This window comes from Podarcis filfolensis, assembly GCF_964270895.1.
Source record: "Podarcis filfolensis genome assembly, chromosome: 8".
NCBI lineage: Eukaryota > Metazoa > Chordata > Lepidosauria > Squamata > Lacertidae > Podarcis > Podarcis filfolensis.
In genome coordinates, this window is record NC_139611.1 from 32,300,292 (window position 1) to 32,319,602 (window position 19,311).

General features: G+C 42.9%; 1 protein-coding gene across 1 annotated transcript; it reads right to left on the reverse strand.

Annotated features, from left to right (window-relative positions):
* Positions 1–2,029: 2,029 nt before the first annotated feature.
* Positions 2,030–19,054, reverse strand: DNAJA2 (DnaJ heat shock protein family (Hsp40) member A2). The gene is made up of 9 exons (XM_083626091.1): positions 18,694–19,054; positions 13,554–13,613; positions 12,556–12,779; positions 8,290–8,370; positions 7,559–7,692; positions 5,872–6,068; positions 3,679–3,823; positions 3,413–3,540; positions 2,030–2,840 (listed from the first exon to the last, which is right to left on the reverse strand). Exons 1-9 carry the CDS (start codon positions 18,769–18,771, stop codon positions 2,652–2,654), a joined length of 1,236 nt encoding a protein of 411 aa, XP_083482217.1. The 5' UTR covers positions 18,772–19,054; the 3' UTR covers positions 2,030–2,651.
* Positions 19,055–19,311: the final 257 nt, after the last annotated feature.

The window sequence follows — 19,311 nt, forward strand, 5'->3', positions numbered from 1 at the left end:
TCCCATCAGAGCCAGCCAGCAGAGCACCATGTGAAGCCGTCAACAGCTGGAGGTACAACCTTTTGTCTGTCCTGAATCTTCCACCATTCAGCTTCATTGACTGTCACTGAATTCCAGTGTAAAGAGATGGAGACAAAAGCTTCCATCTATCCACTTTCTCCACACATTGCATTATCTTGCATGGCTCTATTGCGTCGCCTTTAACACCAACCTTATGACATTCAGTGTTGTAGTTTGTTTTTACACCTGGACCAGTGATCTAATTCGCAGCAAGCTCCTAGCTAACAGCAGATGCCGTGTTGCTCCCTGCATTAACTTAAGGCTGTCTAAAAACAGTCTGGCTGAACTAAAATGGCTGGAGAAATATTCCAGCAGTGTAGCCTGGATGGTTTCCAAGAACCTAATGGAAGTTTTGCAGCAGGGATATTTCCATGTTAAGTCCTGCTTTTAGAATAGGATTTTACTGCTTGTAGTCCTAGGTCTCTTGCAACTAAGTCAGTGCTGTAGCTGTCTTACAGTTAAAACCATGGGTGGCTTGCCAGTTGTTGGACTGCAACAGCTGACCACTGACTAGTAGCTAGGTTCAACTTCTGGAGGACCACCCATCCCCATTGTAAGAGCTATCTCCAGGGAGCAAAGCAATAAACACAGGGTTTGCAGGCCCTAATCCAGAGAGCAAGGTATTTTTTAATTTGAAAGTTAGTGGGTCAGAAGTGGCTAAACTCCATTGGAAACTAACATACTTTAAATTGTGGCTAGTATTTGACTAATGGGTTTTCTTTGGGCGGGGGAGCGAGATCAGGCAAGTCCTAGCTCAAGGGGTGCTTGCTGGCTGGGAAAACCTTTCCCAAATCTTCAGTAGTGTTGACCTTAGTTGAGTTTTTTCTCCAATTCTCCCTTGGAGTTTGACTCAAAGCCTGGTAGAACCATACTTAGGTTAACCTAGTATCTGTTGAACTAATATTGTGACTACTGCACCTAAAAATGGGTTAATTATTTTCCTCGGATTGTGCAGACATCCTTTGGTCTTTTTTTTTGCTGGACTGCCAGATGTGTAAAAGTTGTAGGAATCACAAAAGACATTGGCAACTGTTGGTATCTTCAATTACACTTTTAGCTGTGTAACTATGCTATTTCGTGTTTTCCCTAATTGTAGGACTAATAATTTATCAGGAGGCCCTCAAAGCAAGTCATCTGGCCATCTGCCTTAAAGGAGATGTTAACTTATGTTAGATGTACTTCCTAAAACACCAGTACCAAAATGTTACTTCTGCAGTTATGACTAACGTTGAACAGTGGTTCATGATCACAAAGACACGAGAGTAATGCGTGTCTCATGACCTCTGTATTGTTGGAAGGGCTGTTTCCACACTGCAGCTAAATAGACAATTAGGATAATTAAGACACATTCTAAGCTTTCAAAGAAAACTTGTTGGTTTGGTGCACTGCTAAATTGCTTAATGGCAGCCAAAATGAGCAATGGAAAAGGGCTGGAGGAACCTCCTTAGGGGGGCTCAAAATGACCTATACCATGGATGGTAGGGTTTTCTTTTGATCAGGTAAAACAGTATGTGGCTAGGTAATCATGAAGCAGTTTTGTAGGAACTATTCCAACTTCCTGCAGTTGTGCTGAGGTTTGCAATGTTTTAATGCAAAATGTTGCATTCCTTTTCTCAAGTTCCCTTTGATAAAATTTCTACTTAAAGTGTATTCCTATATTATAGGAGTGTGCACAGACCATAAGATTTGCCTTGTATCCGTTTGTTAACCATTTCCTTAACTGTTTCTAAGTTGCTCTCTGCTTGAGGTTTCAAGCTATTCAAGATGGTCCACTGTCTGTCTCATCAGGGGTTTTAAAACTCAAGGGCACTGGCCAACAAAGCATTGAGCCCAGGAGCCATACAACTGCCCACCCACCCATTCTGAGCCTTCAGTTTAAGAGGTTAATACTGGAGTTGGAAATAAAAAATGTATTTCAAGAGTAATTTTAGGTGTGAATTTATGGAAAGAAAAGGTTTACAAGAAGTATCACCAACAGCTTTTATTTAGTTTCAGAAACCTTTCACAAGATGGTTAAAAACTTTTACAACCACTTCTCATTTTTTCTCTCTCTCTTCCATGGTTCCCCATCAGTTCTAACCCCACTGTGTGCCAAGTCCAATAACTTACCATGCATCTAAAGTGATAGATACAGGCTATGAAATTCTTTATTCTATTGTAGCAGCTTATGCAGGTGCAGCCAAATACCAAGCCTCGGGACAAAGTTTTACACAAAAACTTTACAATGTAGAATTTGAATTTTTAAAATATAGAACTTAAAATCTACACAAAAACTGGTAAAAATCAAGCACAAGTACAAGGACTGAAACTTAACCCAGGTGAAAAGGAGAGAATCTCATCTTCCTTTCAAGTGCCTTTATTCTGCTACAGAACAGTAGAAAAAAAAAGCTTTTTTGTGTGGTTAGTTTAAATTATACACTCTGTAGATACTATGGACCAATTTAAAAGTTACACATATAGCAACAGATGTCCATCGGGTTCGTGTGGATTGCTCACACAATCCAACTGGATTGCTGGAAACAAGTCAGGCAAAATTTGAAGAGAAAAATCCATGTGTAACTTCCCCCCGCCCCCACCCCCAGACAAAACTTTTACTGATGGGCACACTGCACCCCAGGTCCATGATGGCCGCTTTCGTCATCAGAACTATCGTTGTAAGCTTCACGCCTCTGGCCGCCACCTGAACCACGAGTGGTATCAAATTCTTGAAGTTCTACCTCCTCTGCATCACTAATTATGTTGGAGATTTCTGGTCTGGCAGGCAGAAGATCTTCAAGTTCCTAAAAAGAAAGCATTGGAAGAAGAGTGATGCAAAAATGTAGTATTCGCAGGAACACAAGTTCCAGCAGGCGCCTTCTGCACCAACCTTTGAACACCTGCTGAAAGCTTTCCTATTCCACCAGGCCTATGCAGAAAATTAAGAAGAAATCCTTCTACAATGGTTAACTGATGTCTGCTTTTATTTTTTTTAATTGTTTTGGTTTTATGTTTTATTTAAAGTTTAAAGCCATGGCTTGGTCAGTACCCTCTTCTCCACTGATTTTTTTAAAAAAACATACACTGTGCCCTTTCCCCAGTACAATTGTTTTAGAGCTTGTGTTTTTATCACTATCCTTAAATCTATGCTTGTAGAATCAGGCAGGTGTGTCATCTGATCGAGCAGCCAATGTTGGACCTACTCAGAGTAGGCCCAATGAAATTAGTGGAGCTAAGTCAATTTCACAGAGGAACATAGCTGGATAAAACTGTTTCCTATAGTGATCAGATGTAATGATGATGTGCAACTTCCACATATTCTGCAGCTGGCGTGCAGAAGAGGTGAGCATTTAGAGATACATCCTGGGGTACTCACTGTAAGCTTTTCTGGGCTAATCCAGTTGTTTTCAGGAAAATGCACGTCAAACTTTATATAAAGATCTCCCTTTTCAAAGGGATTGCGGTACTGTGGCATTCCTTCCCCCCGAACAACACGGACACAGCCTACAGGAATGGACAAAGGCAATTGTTGTTAAGAGGCAGCCTATAGTTTTCCCCTCTGTGTAAAATCAAATACATTAACAGGCAAAATACAGGGTAACAGGCTTCCAAACAGCTCCAAAAGCCCATGAGGTTTTTTACCTGGTTCAATTACTTTTCCTGGGGGGTATTTCACCACAATTTGACGTCCGTCAAGGTGCTTAAATGTGAACTGAAAGCCACACAGTGCTTCAACAAGTCCTATTTTGTGCGTCATGTGCAAGTCATTCCCATCTCTTTGGAACACCTTGGAAAAGGGAGGGAAAGAAGTTTAGCGGCAAATGCATGAGCAGATGGGCTGCCATAACAACAACAACAACAACAACAAAAATTGTCGCTTACAAAAGTGACCCCAAACACAATATAAACAGTAAAACCCAATTGTAACAAAATCAATAAAAACCACAAATAAAATACACCTTTTACTGATCGTGGCCCACTAAAAAAAGGAGGAAAAGAGGCCACAAATACGAGAAACCCTTCAAAATTTAGGGCCAAAAGCCTGGGTACAAAGACAAGTCTTTGGCTGTCACCTAAAAATAGATAAAGATGGTGCCAGGCATGCTTCCCTGGGGAGAGCACTTCACAAGCAGAGAGCTACTAGTGAAAAGGGCCCATTCTTGTCCCATGAAGGGAGCACACAGAGAAGCACTTCAGATGATAATGCAGGGTCCAGAACAGGCTTTTTGTCTGTCTTGAGCTACCTGCAAACAGGTAGGAACCATTGTGAGGGAAGGAAAAAAATTGGTACTGGCCTCTAGCTAGATCATGAACTCCTAGTGTGTATATGCTTTGTGTTACACTAAAATCTCACAGGTGGACAAAAAGTATCACATACAGGAGTATCTTACATTTACACCTGGCTATACACCTATACAGTGGTACCTCTGGTTACGTACTTAATTCGTTCCAGAGGTCCATACTTAACCTGAAACTGTTCTTAACCACTTTAGCTAATGGGGCCTCCCACCGCACCGCCTGAGCAAAATTTCTGTTCTCATACTGAAGCAAAGTTCTTAACCCGAGGTAATATTTCTGGGTCAGCGGAGTCTGTAACCTGAAGCATATGTACCTGAAGCGTATGTAACCTGCGGTACCACTGTATATGAATTTTGAGACTAGAACTGGGGGTGGGGGGAATAGCAGAAATTGCCTTGGCTATGACAACTCCAGGACTAGGACAACTCACAGAATTCAGTGGGGCCATCTGACTTAAGATTCATGAAAATGAACTCAGTCAACTTAGTTATAACCAGTTTCATTTGTTTCAATGGGGATACTTCAAAACATGGCTTAGCTGGATGCAGCCCAGAGAGACTTGTGAGCAAAAATACAAAGCTTTGGGCTGAAAGGCTTTTGCTTTACTTCTGAACATTCAATTGTTTTTAGTTTAATTCTGAATAGCAGCCAAGTGTATTTCAAATGGCTCAGGTGACAACAGCAAGGAGTTCACAATACATTTTACTGGGAAAGGTACGAGAACAAAAACAACCATGTCTCAAATGGCCTCTGACCATTATGAGGAGTTGCCCATTGCTAGCTTCTCTGGTTTCTAGAATGCATATTTAAAATAGCAGCAGGTCTGCTACGTTATCTTTCTAGTTGTGCATATGTAAAGCATGGAAACAAGCAACACAGACATACCTATTTTAATTGCTAGGTAACAATTAGGTGCCTAGAATGTACCAAATGCTGTACACAGATTTAAAAACATGATAGGCCCTGCCCACAGGCCTACATTTCTAAAAAAGATTAGACACATAGGGAAAAAGAGAAGAGACTAATCACACACAGTAGTACAGTAGTTCATATAAATGACCAGCTTGAACAGAGACTGGGCTGCTGATAACTGGGGCCAAGCGGCCCACGGTCCCTTGGCTGAATCTACTGGGTGGGGCCCCATGGTCCCAGATTTCTCTCTGCTACTGTCAACTAATTTGTTCACACAAATTATCACAGGTTAAACTGGGAGAAGCCTGTGTCCCTCCTGACCGCTGGGCATGCTGGCTGGGGCTAACAGAAGACAACAATACTGTATATGGAGGGTCTTACACATGGCCTGAGAAGCCGAAACACAAGAACTACTCACACTCTTGCACAAACAGGCAGAACAGCACCAGCAGCAATTTTCCTTTTGCTCATGGCTATCTAAGTTCAACTCCATTATCATCCACACATTTAATGGAGCACCACTACACACACCACCACCCCACAAACCGCCGCCAGCCTCAGTATTCAAAAGGCTCCAAAGGTCTGCAATAAAAAGACAGCTTTGCATTTCAGGCAGCAAGTTACCTCATGCTCCTTTTCCTGAAGCAGGAGAACGATGTCGCCTGGCTCCACTCCGGGGGCTTGATCAGCCTCTCCAGTAAAGGTGATTCTCTGCCCGTGCTTCATGCCTTTATCTACATGGACTTCAAGGATCTTCACTTCTTTGATCACCTTCTTCCCTTCACATTTTTTACAGCGATCTTTTTCATTAATTACTTCCCCTAGAAAAGAGAGAGACGGCCAGTTATGACCCAGTTTCAAGGGGTGGAGAACATCTGGCATGCGGGACAAACACAGCCCTCCAGGCCTTTTTATCTGGCCCATGCGACTTTCCCCAGACCACGCTTGTCCACAGTCCTATTCTGCACCCTCCCGGAGTGCCTTTGCCTGGCTGGAATGTGCCCAACTGTGATAATGCCTATGGCTTGCCTGCATGGAGTGTGTGTGGACATGCTTTGACTTGTGAAGTCAGAATGCAACCCACTGAACAAAGACAGGGGTCACATCTGCTGCCACACCCATTTTCTGCCCCTGGCCACCATGCCACTTACACATGGCCCCTGGAAGGTTGCCCAAATGAGAATGTGGCCCTTTGAATCCCCCCGCGCTGATGGGATTCTGTTGCATGTTGAAGTCCCCCGTGTTTTCACAAACTTTTGGAGGCCGTGCTTCGATTACCGTTAGCCCTGGTCTCAATCATATTGATGCTTATTTTATTCTTGTATGTTTAAACTGTATTTCACTGGTATCATTTTGTTTATTATGGAAACCCTTTTGGGTTTATGATAGAAAGCAATCTACAAGAATCTCCCCCCACTCCAATAATAAAATGGTTCCTTAGTCCGGCTACGTAGTTTGCTTCTTTACTAAGATGCAAGGCACACCTACCAACAAGTGCTGCTGGTGTCTCAGTGTGGTTCGCTAAAACCAGGTCAGGAACTTCCCCATTCAAATGCGTGTCATTTAAAGCAGGAAGACAGGCTAAGGCTAAGATACCTGACCCCACCACAGGAGGAGCCAACTTGCAACTATTCAGGAACAGCTGAGCTGCTGATCACCCATGACCATGCTGATCAGGTTATGAGGAATGTAGACCAGTTCCTTCCATGTCATTTCTTGCATATGCTTTCTATACTCCTACATTACTGGAACAACCACTGCACCACTCCTGCAAGGTAGGAGTTAGGCCTAAGGTGTCATAATGCAATTGCCACTGATGCATCTAGTACATCAGGTTGCGAACATGATCCGTGTGGGAGGCACGTTGGCAACCTGCAGCATTGGCAACCCGCAGCGTTGCGTCTGCACACGTGTGATTCGGCGCTTCTGTGCATGATGTCATTTTGTGCTTCTGCGTAGAAACCCGGAAGTAACCCGTTTCGGTACTTCTGGGTTTGGCACGGTCCGCAACCCAAAAATGCGCAACCCGCAACCCGCAGTGTTCGCAACCCGAGGTATGACTGTAGATGGCTAGTTGTATGTGTATCATCCTTAAGAGTTCTATATTCCCACTGCATTGACAAACCACACCAATGAAAGCAAGGCAAAGGGCAAACCATGTTGCCAATGTGTCTAAACAATTCACTGGGGAGCAGGGATTTATGAGCTTCTCATCATGCTAACTTGCACCCTAGTTTTAGCTATCGTAATGTATTGAAACTTAAGGGACTTTTCTTGAGATCAGATGCTTGTGGTGAATTGATTGGCTTACCTTCTCCATTGCAGTCGGAGCAGACAGACTGCATCTGCTGAACCATCCCAGGAGCCAGCTGCCTGATCATGATACGCACACCTCTGCCTCGGCAAGCCGCACACTTCTGAACTGCTCCAGATTTACCCCCTTGGCTAGATCAAAAATATGTTGATTTCATATTATTATAAACACAAAAAGGAAATGTAGCTTTACATCTTTGGAGCCTGGGGACATCTAATCCTGTAGCAAGTCTTAAAGCTTAGGAGATGCAGGTCTTAGTGCTCTGCATAGCAACCCACTTGAAAAATTGTATAAGCACTTAGCAAGGAAGAGCAGGATGCAGGCAACACACACACAAGGGCATCTTGTTGCAAAGCTGAACAATGTAACCCTACAAACAAGTAAACCTTAGGTGGACATGGACTTTTTTGTTAGCAGTTATTAGATTCCAGCAATTTATATACAAACTGACTGTAGAAAAACCCCAAGCGATTTACAAAAAGAAACCAATAAAATTATCAGTAAAAACAGCTATTTTTAAAAAACAAAATAACAATTAAAAACAGTGATAAGCTAAAACCAGATTAGAACTCATGCAAACATTCTACATATCTGGATAGGCTTGTCTAAACAAAAAATTATATTTAATTTTCATTTTTAAATCTTTGCTCAATTTTTCAAGAATCAAATCATTAATCTTTTGAAGACAGATGAATGCAAAAAAACAAGCAAACAAAAAAACAACTCACCCATTACATGAACTACAAAGGACATTCTTGCTAAGTTGTAGTTTGGTAGTCTTTCCATTATAAAGATCTTCTAAAGAAACTCTGAGTAAGGGAAAGGGATTGTACTTCAGGTTTTGGTTCAAGTATCAGCAGAAGACTGAACACATCTTGTTTTAACATACTTGCAGGCACAACTATTCAAAGGCTAAATGAAGTGGCAAAAACATATTCCAGATACCGAATATACACTGGTAAAAAATGTTAGCACTATTGTTTTTAGACCAGCCCAAGAGATAGATGAGCTGCAATGTAGAAAAGTATGCCCACCAACTTGTTGCCATTATACGGTAGCTCTATGTTCTCTTACCAGGATTTCACACATGCACCAAAGTATCCATACCCCATAGCATAGCAATGCATCATTACTACATGTATACTCTACCTTCCTTCCAATGAACTCAACATACATGAACCTTCTAATTCATCCTCACATAGCCCTGTGGGGCAATTAGCCCAAAACAGAGATACTCAACTTGGCACCCTTGACAGATTGTTTGACTATAATTCCCATTGTCCCTGACCATTGCCATTGCGGCTGATAAAGGCTGTAGTCCAACAATATCTGGAAGGCATGGCAAGGGCTAACCCTGGCCTGAGAGCTAGCAATAGGTCCAAGGTCACCCAGTAATTCAGTGGAGATTTGAACTTGGGTTTCTCCAGTTCTACCTCAGCTCTCTCACCGCAACAAAGGACTGTCTTACTCCTATCAAAGTCTTCAGTGGAGGCTGTGTTCTTGGTGCCTTCACCTTCAGGGAGAGGTTAAGGCAGGTGGCTACCAGGTGGCTCTGCAAGTAAGCAACTGCTGCCTTGTGTGTATCTCTCAGAAGTCTGTATTAGCATTTAAGCACCAGCTCAGTGTTCCTGTTCACACAGGCATACAGCAATATCTAGAACCCTGATCTTTCCTGACCTTCCCAATGGGGTTTCTCTTTTTTATATTGTAATTTTATGTTATGAACCACCTTCAAACCTATGAGTATATGGCACTATACAAATAATAATAATAATAATAATAATAATAATAATAATAATAATATGGTTTCTGTTCAAGGAAATCTGGCAGCCTGAATGATTAAGTGTGGACTTTTAAATATACAATTATCTTGGTCTGGTGACATGTAAGATATTTTAGTGATTCTATGTTAAAAAGGCAGGCTACAAACATTTCAAATACATGATTATGACAGCAAACCAAGGTGTTCCGTAAATCAAGAGGCTTTAGCTGTTTCATGGAAATTTTTAATTCAAATTTTGACTAGAGGAATAGCCACTAGTTTTTATTCCCTTAATTGCTGCCCATCCTTTCTCAAGCAGCATAGCGAGGACTTTCACACCCAACACAGCAACCATTTTAGACCTAATCTCATAGTGCATGGTTGTTTTTCCTTTGTACCACTGCTTTTTCCAAGAGCAACGCAAAAATATGACAACACATACTGTAGCAGCATAACCAGTAAAAGCCATCAGCTGAAGATTAAAAAGGAAGGATTTTACAAACCACAGCTAAAAGCTGCAGCCAGTTTCTACAGGCCTTTAGTGAAAAATACAGATTTTAAAGGCAGCAGATTCCAGTTTATGCGTTCAGCAGGAAAAATAAAATATCACTGAATTCCAGATGGAGACATTTTAATGGAATATTTCACACATTACTTGTTTGAAAGATCTGTATATGACCCTTCAGCTTCCAGGGAGATTTAAAAAACAACCCAATATAAAATACATATCATATTGAGAGAGAAAAACAGACATCAAAATACATTTAGAAGGCCAGGGAAACAAAAATATATTTTGTTGGCACTGAAAGGATAACAATGTTGGCACTATTTGGGCCTGCCTGGGAAGGAACCTTCTTTAATATATTTTTCGTACCAGTCAAGTATTCCCCCCCCCCAGGCTTTTAACATCATTTAAAATTATTTACATTAATATTCTAATCTCTGCATTTCACTGTGGTTTAAGCTCAATGAGGATGTTTTGTGGCTCTCTTTAACATGACTATGGATGAAATTAAGTTATCTGCTAAGAAATGGCTGTTTCACATGACAAGATGTTGGTATTCAAGTTAAAAGCAAAAAACAAAACCAACAATGATCATCACCCTACAACTCTATTAATGGGGCAACTCATAAATGTGAGAATATTCCACAAATGGAGCAATGGCACTGAAAAGGCTCTTCCTGGTTAACTCCCAACCCACCTCAGGTGAAATTAAGGATTTTGTTTTGACCTGGGACACATTCATGGAATAAGAACTATATGCTACAACTCCTCTAGTACATTTGCTCTGTCAGAATGCAGCATTCTAAAGTAGAAGTAACACTTGGCTAGCTCCTGCTCAGGCTTCTGTATACTCACTTTAAAATGAATCAAATAAACAAACCATTTCTGCACCAATGTAATCTGATTTTTGCAACTTGCATAATTAATGGAAGCAAACTGGCATTTGCTTAATTTTGCACCATTAATTTTGCTTCTGCTTTTTATTGCTTCAATTTTATATGCTGCCTTTCTGCACTTGGCACCCAATCAAGGCCTAGTTAAAGACTGGGGAAAGGAGCTATGCAGAACATTAAGCTCACCTCCTGCCAAAAAAACTGACTCAATAATACTCTAAGATAAATACACTTAGCATCTTACTATAAAGGGTAGGGTTTTTTGTTCTTTAAAAAATAAATTTCAGGTTATTCAATTCTGTACCCATCACTGCCTGCTTAGTCCACCTGCTGCGTTAAACTAGAATTTCAGAATACCTGCCTCACTCCATCTACTCTTGCGAAGGCTTGCTTTCTCACCTGATCTGCTTGGAACAGTCTGCTGTTCCAACTTGTCTGCTTTTCATTGTAAGGGATTCTGAACAACTTGAACTTCAATGTTTTTAATCACATTGACTTGGTAGAACGATAGCCTCAGGTTTAAAGCGATCTATTCACTAGGCTGTTAATAAGTGGTTTTGCTGCAATGATTAGTCCAACCCAGCTTGTAAATGTATCAAGTTACCTAAAGCATGGGTGAGGCTTTAATATTCCATTCACTGATGATTTAGTGGCTTGGCCTTATTTCTTTAGTAACTTGCCTTGGCAGAAACAAACCAACACATAACCAGGTACCAGTTCCTTGGGACTATCTATTACAATGCTGGATTACTTTTTTGTGTTCCAAGGCTAAACCCAGAACTTTTTTCTCTAGCATTTTTTAAAACCCCATCTGAATTTTTAAAAAAACCTCATCTGATGAGAGAGAGCGAGAAAAGGCTCCATGGAGAAGCAGGAAGAACATTAATCTCTTGTAAAGGTTGGATGTGGCAATGGAGGTATACCAAAAGGGGCAACATTGGGCCCTATGGAGACCTTGTCCCACCTACACTCACAATGGAAGGGGTCATGCTAATCATTTGTGTTGAGTCAGGTGTTACGCAAACTCTGCAGGTAAGGTTTCAGCCTTAAAAAAGTGAAGGGATTTTCTGCTGTGGTGCCACTCTACGTAAGTTGCTTGCCAGGTGAGATGCACCAGATCCATCACTGCATCCTTTCAAGTGCCTGGTGACAACATGGCTTTTAAAGACAGCTTTTAAATGTTGTGCTGGCTTAAGTTGTGTATATTTTAATAACTGGATTTGTTTTGTTTTGTTGGGTTTGGTATGGAATGTTGTGTGTACAATACTGTACAGTGGTGCCCCGCAAGACGAATGCCTCGCAAGACGAAAAACCCGCTAGATGAAAGGGTTTTCTGTTTTTCGATGTGCTTCGCAAGATGAATTTCCCTATGGGCTTGCTTCGCAAGACGAAAACGTCTTGCGATTTTTTTCACTCCCCCCCCCTTTTTCTAAGTCGCTAAGCCGCTAATAGCCTTTTAGCCGCTAAGCCTTTAATAGCCGCTAAACCGCTAATAGCGCTAATCCGCTAATAGGGTTGCTTCGCAAGACGAAAAAACCGCTAGACGAAGAGACTCGCGGAACGGATTATTTTCATCTTGCGAGGCACCACTGTATTATTATTTAGTTGTCTTAAGTTTCCTTGGAAAATAAGGCAGGGTAGACTTAAAAAAACAAAACAAAACAAATAAATGCTGGATCGCCAAGGCTATTTTGGTATCAGGTAGCTTCAGATAACTTTAAATCATGTGTACTTGAAAGTCCTTCAGTTTGTCATGAGAACGTCAGCCCACCAATAGAGCAATTATGCATTCAAGACAGGAACTTCCCCCAGAGACAATAAGCCAGGTACTTACTTGAGTGGATGCATCATATCTTCACCTCTTCTTCTTCCGTTGCGACTTCTACTCTGACTACCCATGAAACTGAACAGTCCCCCACCAAATATGTGGGAGAAAATATCGTCCATTCCTCCACCTCCACCACTACCTTCTCGGAGGCCTTGTTCTCCATACCGGTCATACAATTCGCGTTTCTCGGGATTTGAGAGAACTTCATAGGCAAAGCTTATTTCTTTGAACTAAGGAGGTAAATGTAAATGAAATGCCTATTATTTGCATGTTTGGCAATATATGTACAATAGGAAAGGAAAGTGTTTCGGCAGATACGCTTCTACTACATTACAATTACTGTTGTATAAGCAGATATATGCAAAATGCCAGCCCAGTCTGGACTCTGCAACAGGCAGGTGAGCCAACTCCGGGCATCCAACTCTCCTGCATTCCTTTACTGATCTATCTTCAAAGAACAGGCCTCTCCTTTGCTTCTGAGGAGGACTAGGTATATCCTGCTCTGCACAGCTGATCCATCCTTCTTCTGTGCTTTGCTCTCAGGCATCTCAGTGATTCACTACACAAGCATGTCACATCTGTGTCATTCATGAACTTTCTCCATTACTCACATTGATTTGAACAAACTGCTCTTTGCAGTCATGTGTCAAAGCACAGCTAATGGCAAGAAGGCAGCTTTGATTATCTTATAACATTCACATCCCACCTGCTACTCCAAAGAGACGAGTTTAATGCGCATGAATATTGTTCCATTTTATTCTCACAACAGCTCTGAGATAGAACTTGGGCTGTTAAGTAAGCTTCACCACAGAGTATGGATTTAAACCAACATTTCATCCAGTTAAAGCTGAGTACTACCTACACCTCACCGATGGCACATTTTCACCATTTTCCACACAGTTTCCTCTTTTCAGTTCTTCTCAGACTACGTGTTCACAAGCTATTTTGGCCAGCATTGTGTCTTGTTCATCTTAAAATGCAACAATTTGCAGAAGAAGTCTTACCTTGTCACCTGCATTTGGATTCTTATCAGGGTGGTACTCCTTGGCAAGCTTCCGGTATGCCTAAATGGCAAAAGGAACCAACATAACTAGTTAGTGGGGAAATGAATACAGTTTTTGAGTTCAGCTTGTCCTTCCCCACTCCCAAAAAAGCCCCAGAAGTCAACTAGTGCTTGAAAAACCTATTTTTATTTTTTTAAAAAATCCATTACAAGAACAAGCTTGCATATGAGCCCCCATTGAAATGAAACTAGATTAAACAGCATTAGGTTACCAAAGATTGAACCCAATTCAACAACAATTATTCGAGCATGGCCAAACTTCAGCAGTCTGAACAGGAATAGCTACAGTAATCTGAAGAGGCTTCAGAACAGTGCAGATGTATAATAACCTTATCAAAGCCCAACACATCTCAGATACATCCTCCTGAGGGAAAACGTTATAGCCGTCTACAGTATTTCCATAGGGGTTCATGTATCATACTATAGCACCACTGAAGTGCAATAAAAGACTGCCTGGTAGCTGTTAACCACATTATTCGTGGAAGCTTAGAAAATTAAAATTATGCTTGCTCTTTTGAATATCCTTGAGTTTCTCAATCTCTTCCATGCACACAAATCCTATTCATATTTGCTGCTGCCATAAAAAAATCTGCCCTTAATAAAATGGTGTGAATTCTCAACCAATTCAATATTCATACTCTCCCTGTTTACATTAACAGCAACCACTACTTCTACAATTAAATATGACCTAGTGCTTTTAATATGTGCTTTATTACTGTTTGTGTTTAACCTTGCAACCATCCCCTTAAGATCACCACTAAAGATTTGATATGTGCTCAAAGTCCATATGCACAGAATGGAAATAGGACCCACAAATAAAAAGTTAATTCTCAACAAGACACATTACTATTTCCTCAAAGTCAGCAAGAATCTCCAAAGATCAACAATGAGAACAATTTGGAGTTGGTTATAGTGAAGCTTCACTAAAAATCTGTGTGACTGATCAACTTTCAGTGAGAAAAGCCATAGTTGCTAAGAAGTAATTCTGTAACATGACCAAGACTGAAAAGTATTTTCAGTGACTGCTCTGAGTTAATACCGTGTGCCAAACTATTGAAGTTGAGATGCTACTAGGATTACAAACATTGTCAGAAATATCAGCCATCCTGAACTGTTTCCATTAATGACATCACCATTGGTACCTATTTGAATGGACCATCTCTCTTTTTTTTACAGTATCCCGATTCCTGGACACAACTACGCTTTCCTCTACATACAGTGGTACCTTGGGTTAAGTACTTAATTAGTTCCGGAGGTCCATTCTTAACCTGAAACTGTTCTTAACCTGAAGCACCACTTTAGCTAATGGGGCCTCCTGCTGCTGCCGCACCGCCAGAGCACGATTTCTGTTCTTATCCTGAAGCAAAGTTCTTAACCTGAGGTACTATTTCTGGGTTAGCGGAGTCTGTAACCTGCAGCGTATATAACCTGAGGTACCACTGTATTTTGTTAGACTATGCAATGAAGTAGCATTAAGATTTACAATGTTGCTCATCAGGACACAACTTCATATTTTAAGACCTAGGACCTATCTTTAACCCAAAGCAGGCACACACTAGCAATTGTTTCACTGAATGAATCTCTTCTCTCTAGTGACCAAAGAGGGACGGAAATTTTACATGTGAAAGCTGTTAGATGAGAATTTTCTTATACATTAATTAAAAGTAATGTAGCTCTGCCCTCTACTTCAAGTCATCCTGAATTTTTAACCTTTACTGTTTTAATTTTCTCCTTCCAAAAGGGGGGGGGGGAAGCAAAATTATGGTAGTACTAGTGCAAACCAACATAGGCTGGAATGCAACCCACTTCCAGGTCCTAATCTACCAATTAAGGAATAACCTTTAAAAAGTCAAATGGCGTCTTCAGCCATCTGTTATATCCAATGATTGCAATTCAGAGACCATCCTTCTGTATGTACCAAAGCTCACAAATAAGCAGTGGGAATTTTGATTCCCACACAGAAGCCTTCCCATGCCACACTGTTAGCTGCCTTTGATATTCCCAGGGCTCAAAAACTGCTTGCTGTGATAAGCAATATGTGCATCTGTGAAAAGAAGGTTCTCTAGCCTCTGGAATGTATTTCTCCAAAATATACGCAAGTGCAACACAATCCTGCTAGCAAGTCCATTTAAATGTTTGCCTCTCACCTAGAAAGCATCTATTTGTGAAATATTAAAACGGCCAGTTATTCAAAATTACACCCTAATTTGACTTTCTATTTTTTGAAAAGTTTAGATCATGCAAGTGGTTTAAAAACAAAAGTCACATATCAATGTAACTTCCATGAAGTTTTCCTGGATATGTTCTATTTTTAAAGGACATAGTCAAAAGGAGTATCAGGGCATAGTTAATTTTGCTACTCACCTAAACTTTCATTTTAAAGGGATAAGACATTGCTAAATCTCAGCAGCCCTTAGTAAGCAATCACCTATCACTGTAGTGACCAAACACCACTTTAAAGGAGGAACGTGTACACAGAATATAAATAGGATTTTTCTGAATCCAAATGAAGGAACTTATTTTCCTGTTAACCTCAGAACCATCTTATTGCTCATGCTTCCTCCAAAATACCTGCTTCCATAACAACAAATACCCAGCCCAAACAAATTATACTATTACACGCCCAGATGAAGAGGATCTATTCCCCAGTAGCACCACCCTTCCGTCACAAACAGGCAGGACATGGTTATTAACCAGCTGAAGGCTCTGATGTGGGATGGGGTTCTCAAAGATTAGATGAAGAAAAGAAGTGGGTTGTGCCTAACAAAAACAAGTTAAGGGCAATTAATCTTGAAAGGGTTAACATGAAGGGGTTATGTTACCTAGGGACTTTTGACCTTTCCACCCCCACTCCCCTTTTCGAACAGCCAGGATGAGAAGGGATCACCTACAGAGGAATGAAGGCCAAGAATGAAGCCTGTGTTTTTGTAGACAGAAACAGAATGTGCCCAAATGAGATTCAGCATACGTGGAAGTAAAAATAAAGAGAATATAGGTTGGGATACCATTCTAATTACCCTCCCCAAGAATGAAGTGGAGAAATGATCTTCAGGTAAAACCAATTCCCAGGAGGCATGGGATTGGGGCAGGCATGGCCAAACTTGGCCCTCCAGCTGTTTTGGGACTACAATTCATCCCTGACCACTGGTCCTGTTAGCTAGGGATGATGGGAGTTGTAGGCCAAAAACACCTGGAAGGCCGAGGTTGAGGAAGCCTGGCTTAGGACAAAAAGACATGGACAGAAGAGTAGAAAATAAAAGGGCAAAGAGCTAACCTCCAGATTTCCCTCACCATGATAATAAACTCCTCAAGGTTACAGGAGATGGAGTGACAAGGGGAATAAAAAATGGTGAGATGTGGAGAGTGGAAACTGACAGGTCATCCATGTTCTCACATGGCCAATCCAGAAAGGCACAAACTTGTGAGAGGGAAGACAAGTAGGCTCTTGATACCATGCAGCAAGCCTCAACTGTGGGGAGGAAATAAGAATATTGGTGAGATAGTCTCTGTTTTCCCTTACTGCTACGCTAAGTTTAACTTCCAAGGCACAAAAGGGTTTTTTATGGGGGGTGCAAGAAGAAGGCAAAGAGAAGATGGGGAGAGAAAAGGAAGGCCAGTCTCTGGCTCACCCTTGCCACCATGAAGCAAGGCACACAGAATTTTGAAGAATGGGGGACCTAATGCCCAGGTCTTTCTTCTTGCCACCATAAAAATAACTCATCAGCCATATAAAATCTATGGGTGCTGTGGCTCTGGATAGAATGTTAGGTTTTAATGCTGAAATCCACTGAAGGTCAGGCAACAAATTAAATAATAAAGTCTGCAAAGGGTGGAGAGGATAAAGAGTGGAATTAACAACAAAATATCCCTCCCCTCCTTGTGATCATGAAGCAAGTCTTAACTCTCATCTAGGGGAGCGGTACACAGGAAAGAAAATGGGGAGAGGGGCAGCACCCAGCTTTCCCTCACTGCCACTCTAAAAACAATCCCCAAGGTACAAACTATTGGGAAGCTGAGATGGGTTATTGCTTCTGAACATACCTTTCTATCCAGTAAAGTATTATGGGTTAGATAACAACACTACAGACGGGAGGGGGAAGAGAGAGAAGGAAAAAAGAAAGCCTGTCTCTGTCTGACCCATCTAGTCCAGCATCCTGTTCTCATAGTGCTCAACCAGATGCCTATTATGAGAAACCCTCAAGCAGGACCCAAGCACAAGAGCACTCAGTCCCCCCCCCCCCGCCCAACAACTGGTATTCAAAAGCATCCACTTTGCCATTGTAGCTAGTAGACACCATCAGCTCTCTCCTGCACGAATTCGTCCAAGTAAGATGGCAGGGGGGATGCATAAGCAACCCCCACCCAAATGTATATTTCAATGGTGTGGAAAGAGAAGTGACTCTAGGATATAAACGCAATCAGTCCAACACAACTCAGCCCACCATCAGCATCCACCTTCTCCTTCAGGGCCTACTTACCTTCCAGAGCCAACACCACAACAAACACCGGCTCCGGCCTCAACCGGTGGCCCTTCCTCCTCCACATAACACCCACCACTAACCGGCAAGGTGAGCGCGGAGGTGTGTGTTTGTGTGTGTGCATAGGTTGGATACAAGCGCCATAAGCAAATTATATATGTATAATTATATAAGCAAATTATATATGTATAATCTTCCCTCCCCCTCCTCCTGGCAGGAGGTCCACCTCCCAGGGCCAGCACACGCCGAGAGCTCACTCCCACCTCCCCCCCCCACAAGCGGCCTTCCCTTCCTCCTCCTCCACATACATACACACGGCCACCCAACGCTACCCAACAAGCCTGGGCCTGACCCTGAGCTCCTGCCGCCTCCCCCTCCCCGCAACCGGCCCCGAAGGCCCCATCCAGGCCGCCGCCTCCTCCTCCCCCCCCCCCGCCCGACCCCCGGCCAGGCCTAGTCAGGCGAGGCCTGCTCCAACCCCGGGCGTCTCCAATGACCCCGGTCACAAGCCGGCCCGGCACCGGCGGCTTCCCTCCCGCCTGGGCCTCCCTCTCACCGCTGCCGCCCCACCGGCTTCCCCCCCGCCCCACCCGCCAGGCAGACCTTCTTGAGCTCGTTGTCCGAGGCCCCCGGCGGGACTCCGAGGATGTCGTACAGCTTCGTGTCGGCTACGTTCGCCATGGCGGCCGGCTGGGAGGCGGAGGGAAGGGCGACGACGACGACGACGATGAAGCCGCCCGGGTAGGTTGCGGGGAGAAAGGCCGGGAGGAGGAGGAGGCCGCGTGCGCGCGCCCGCGTGTGTGTGTGTGTGTGAGGGAAAGAAGGAAGGGAGGGAGGGGGGAAAAAGAGGAGAGAGAGAGAGCGCGAGAGAGAGAGCGGGTGAGTGGAAGAAGGGGGAAGGCCCTCCGCCACGCACGCGCCGACGTCGTCACGTCGCGACGCACGCACCGCAGCGCACACCCGGATGACAGGGGAGCGAGAGGGAGAGGGTTGGTGGGCGGGGAGTAGAAGGAGGAGGTCCCGCCCACTCGCACCGGCCTCGCGGAGAAGGAACGCCCCGCCCCCCGCTTTCGCCTCCGCGCGAACTCCAGGAAGTGAAGGGGAGAAGGGGGGGGGGAACACCGGAGTGGAGTTAGAGTGAAGGGATCGGGGTTCTTAGGAGTTTGTGCTGAACGTTAGTTGTCGCCACTGTTGCCCCTTTTTTCCCTAGTGAATGCTGGG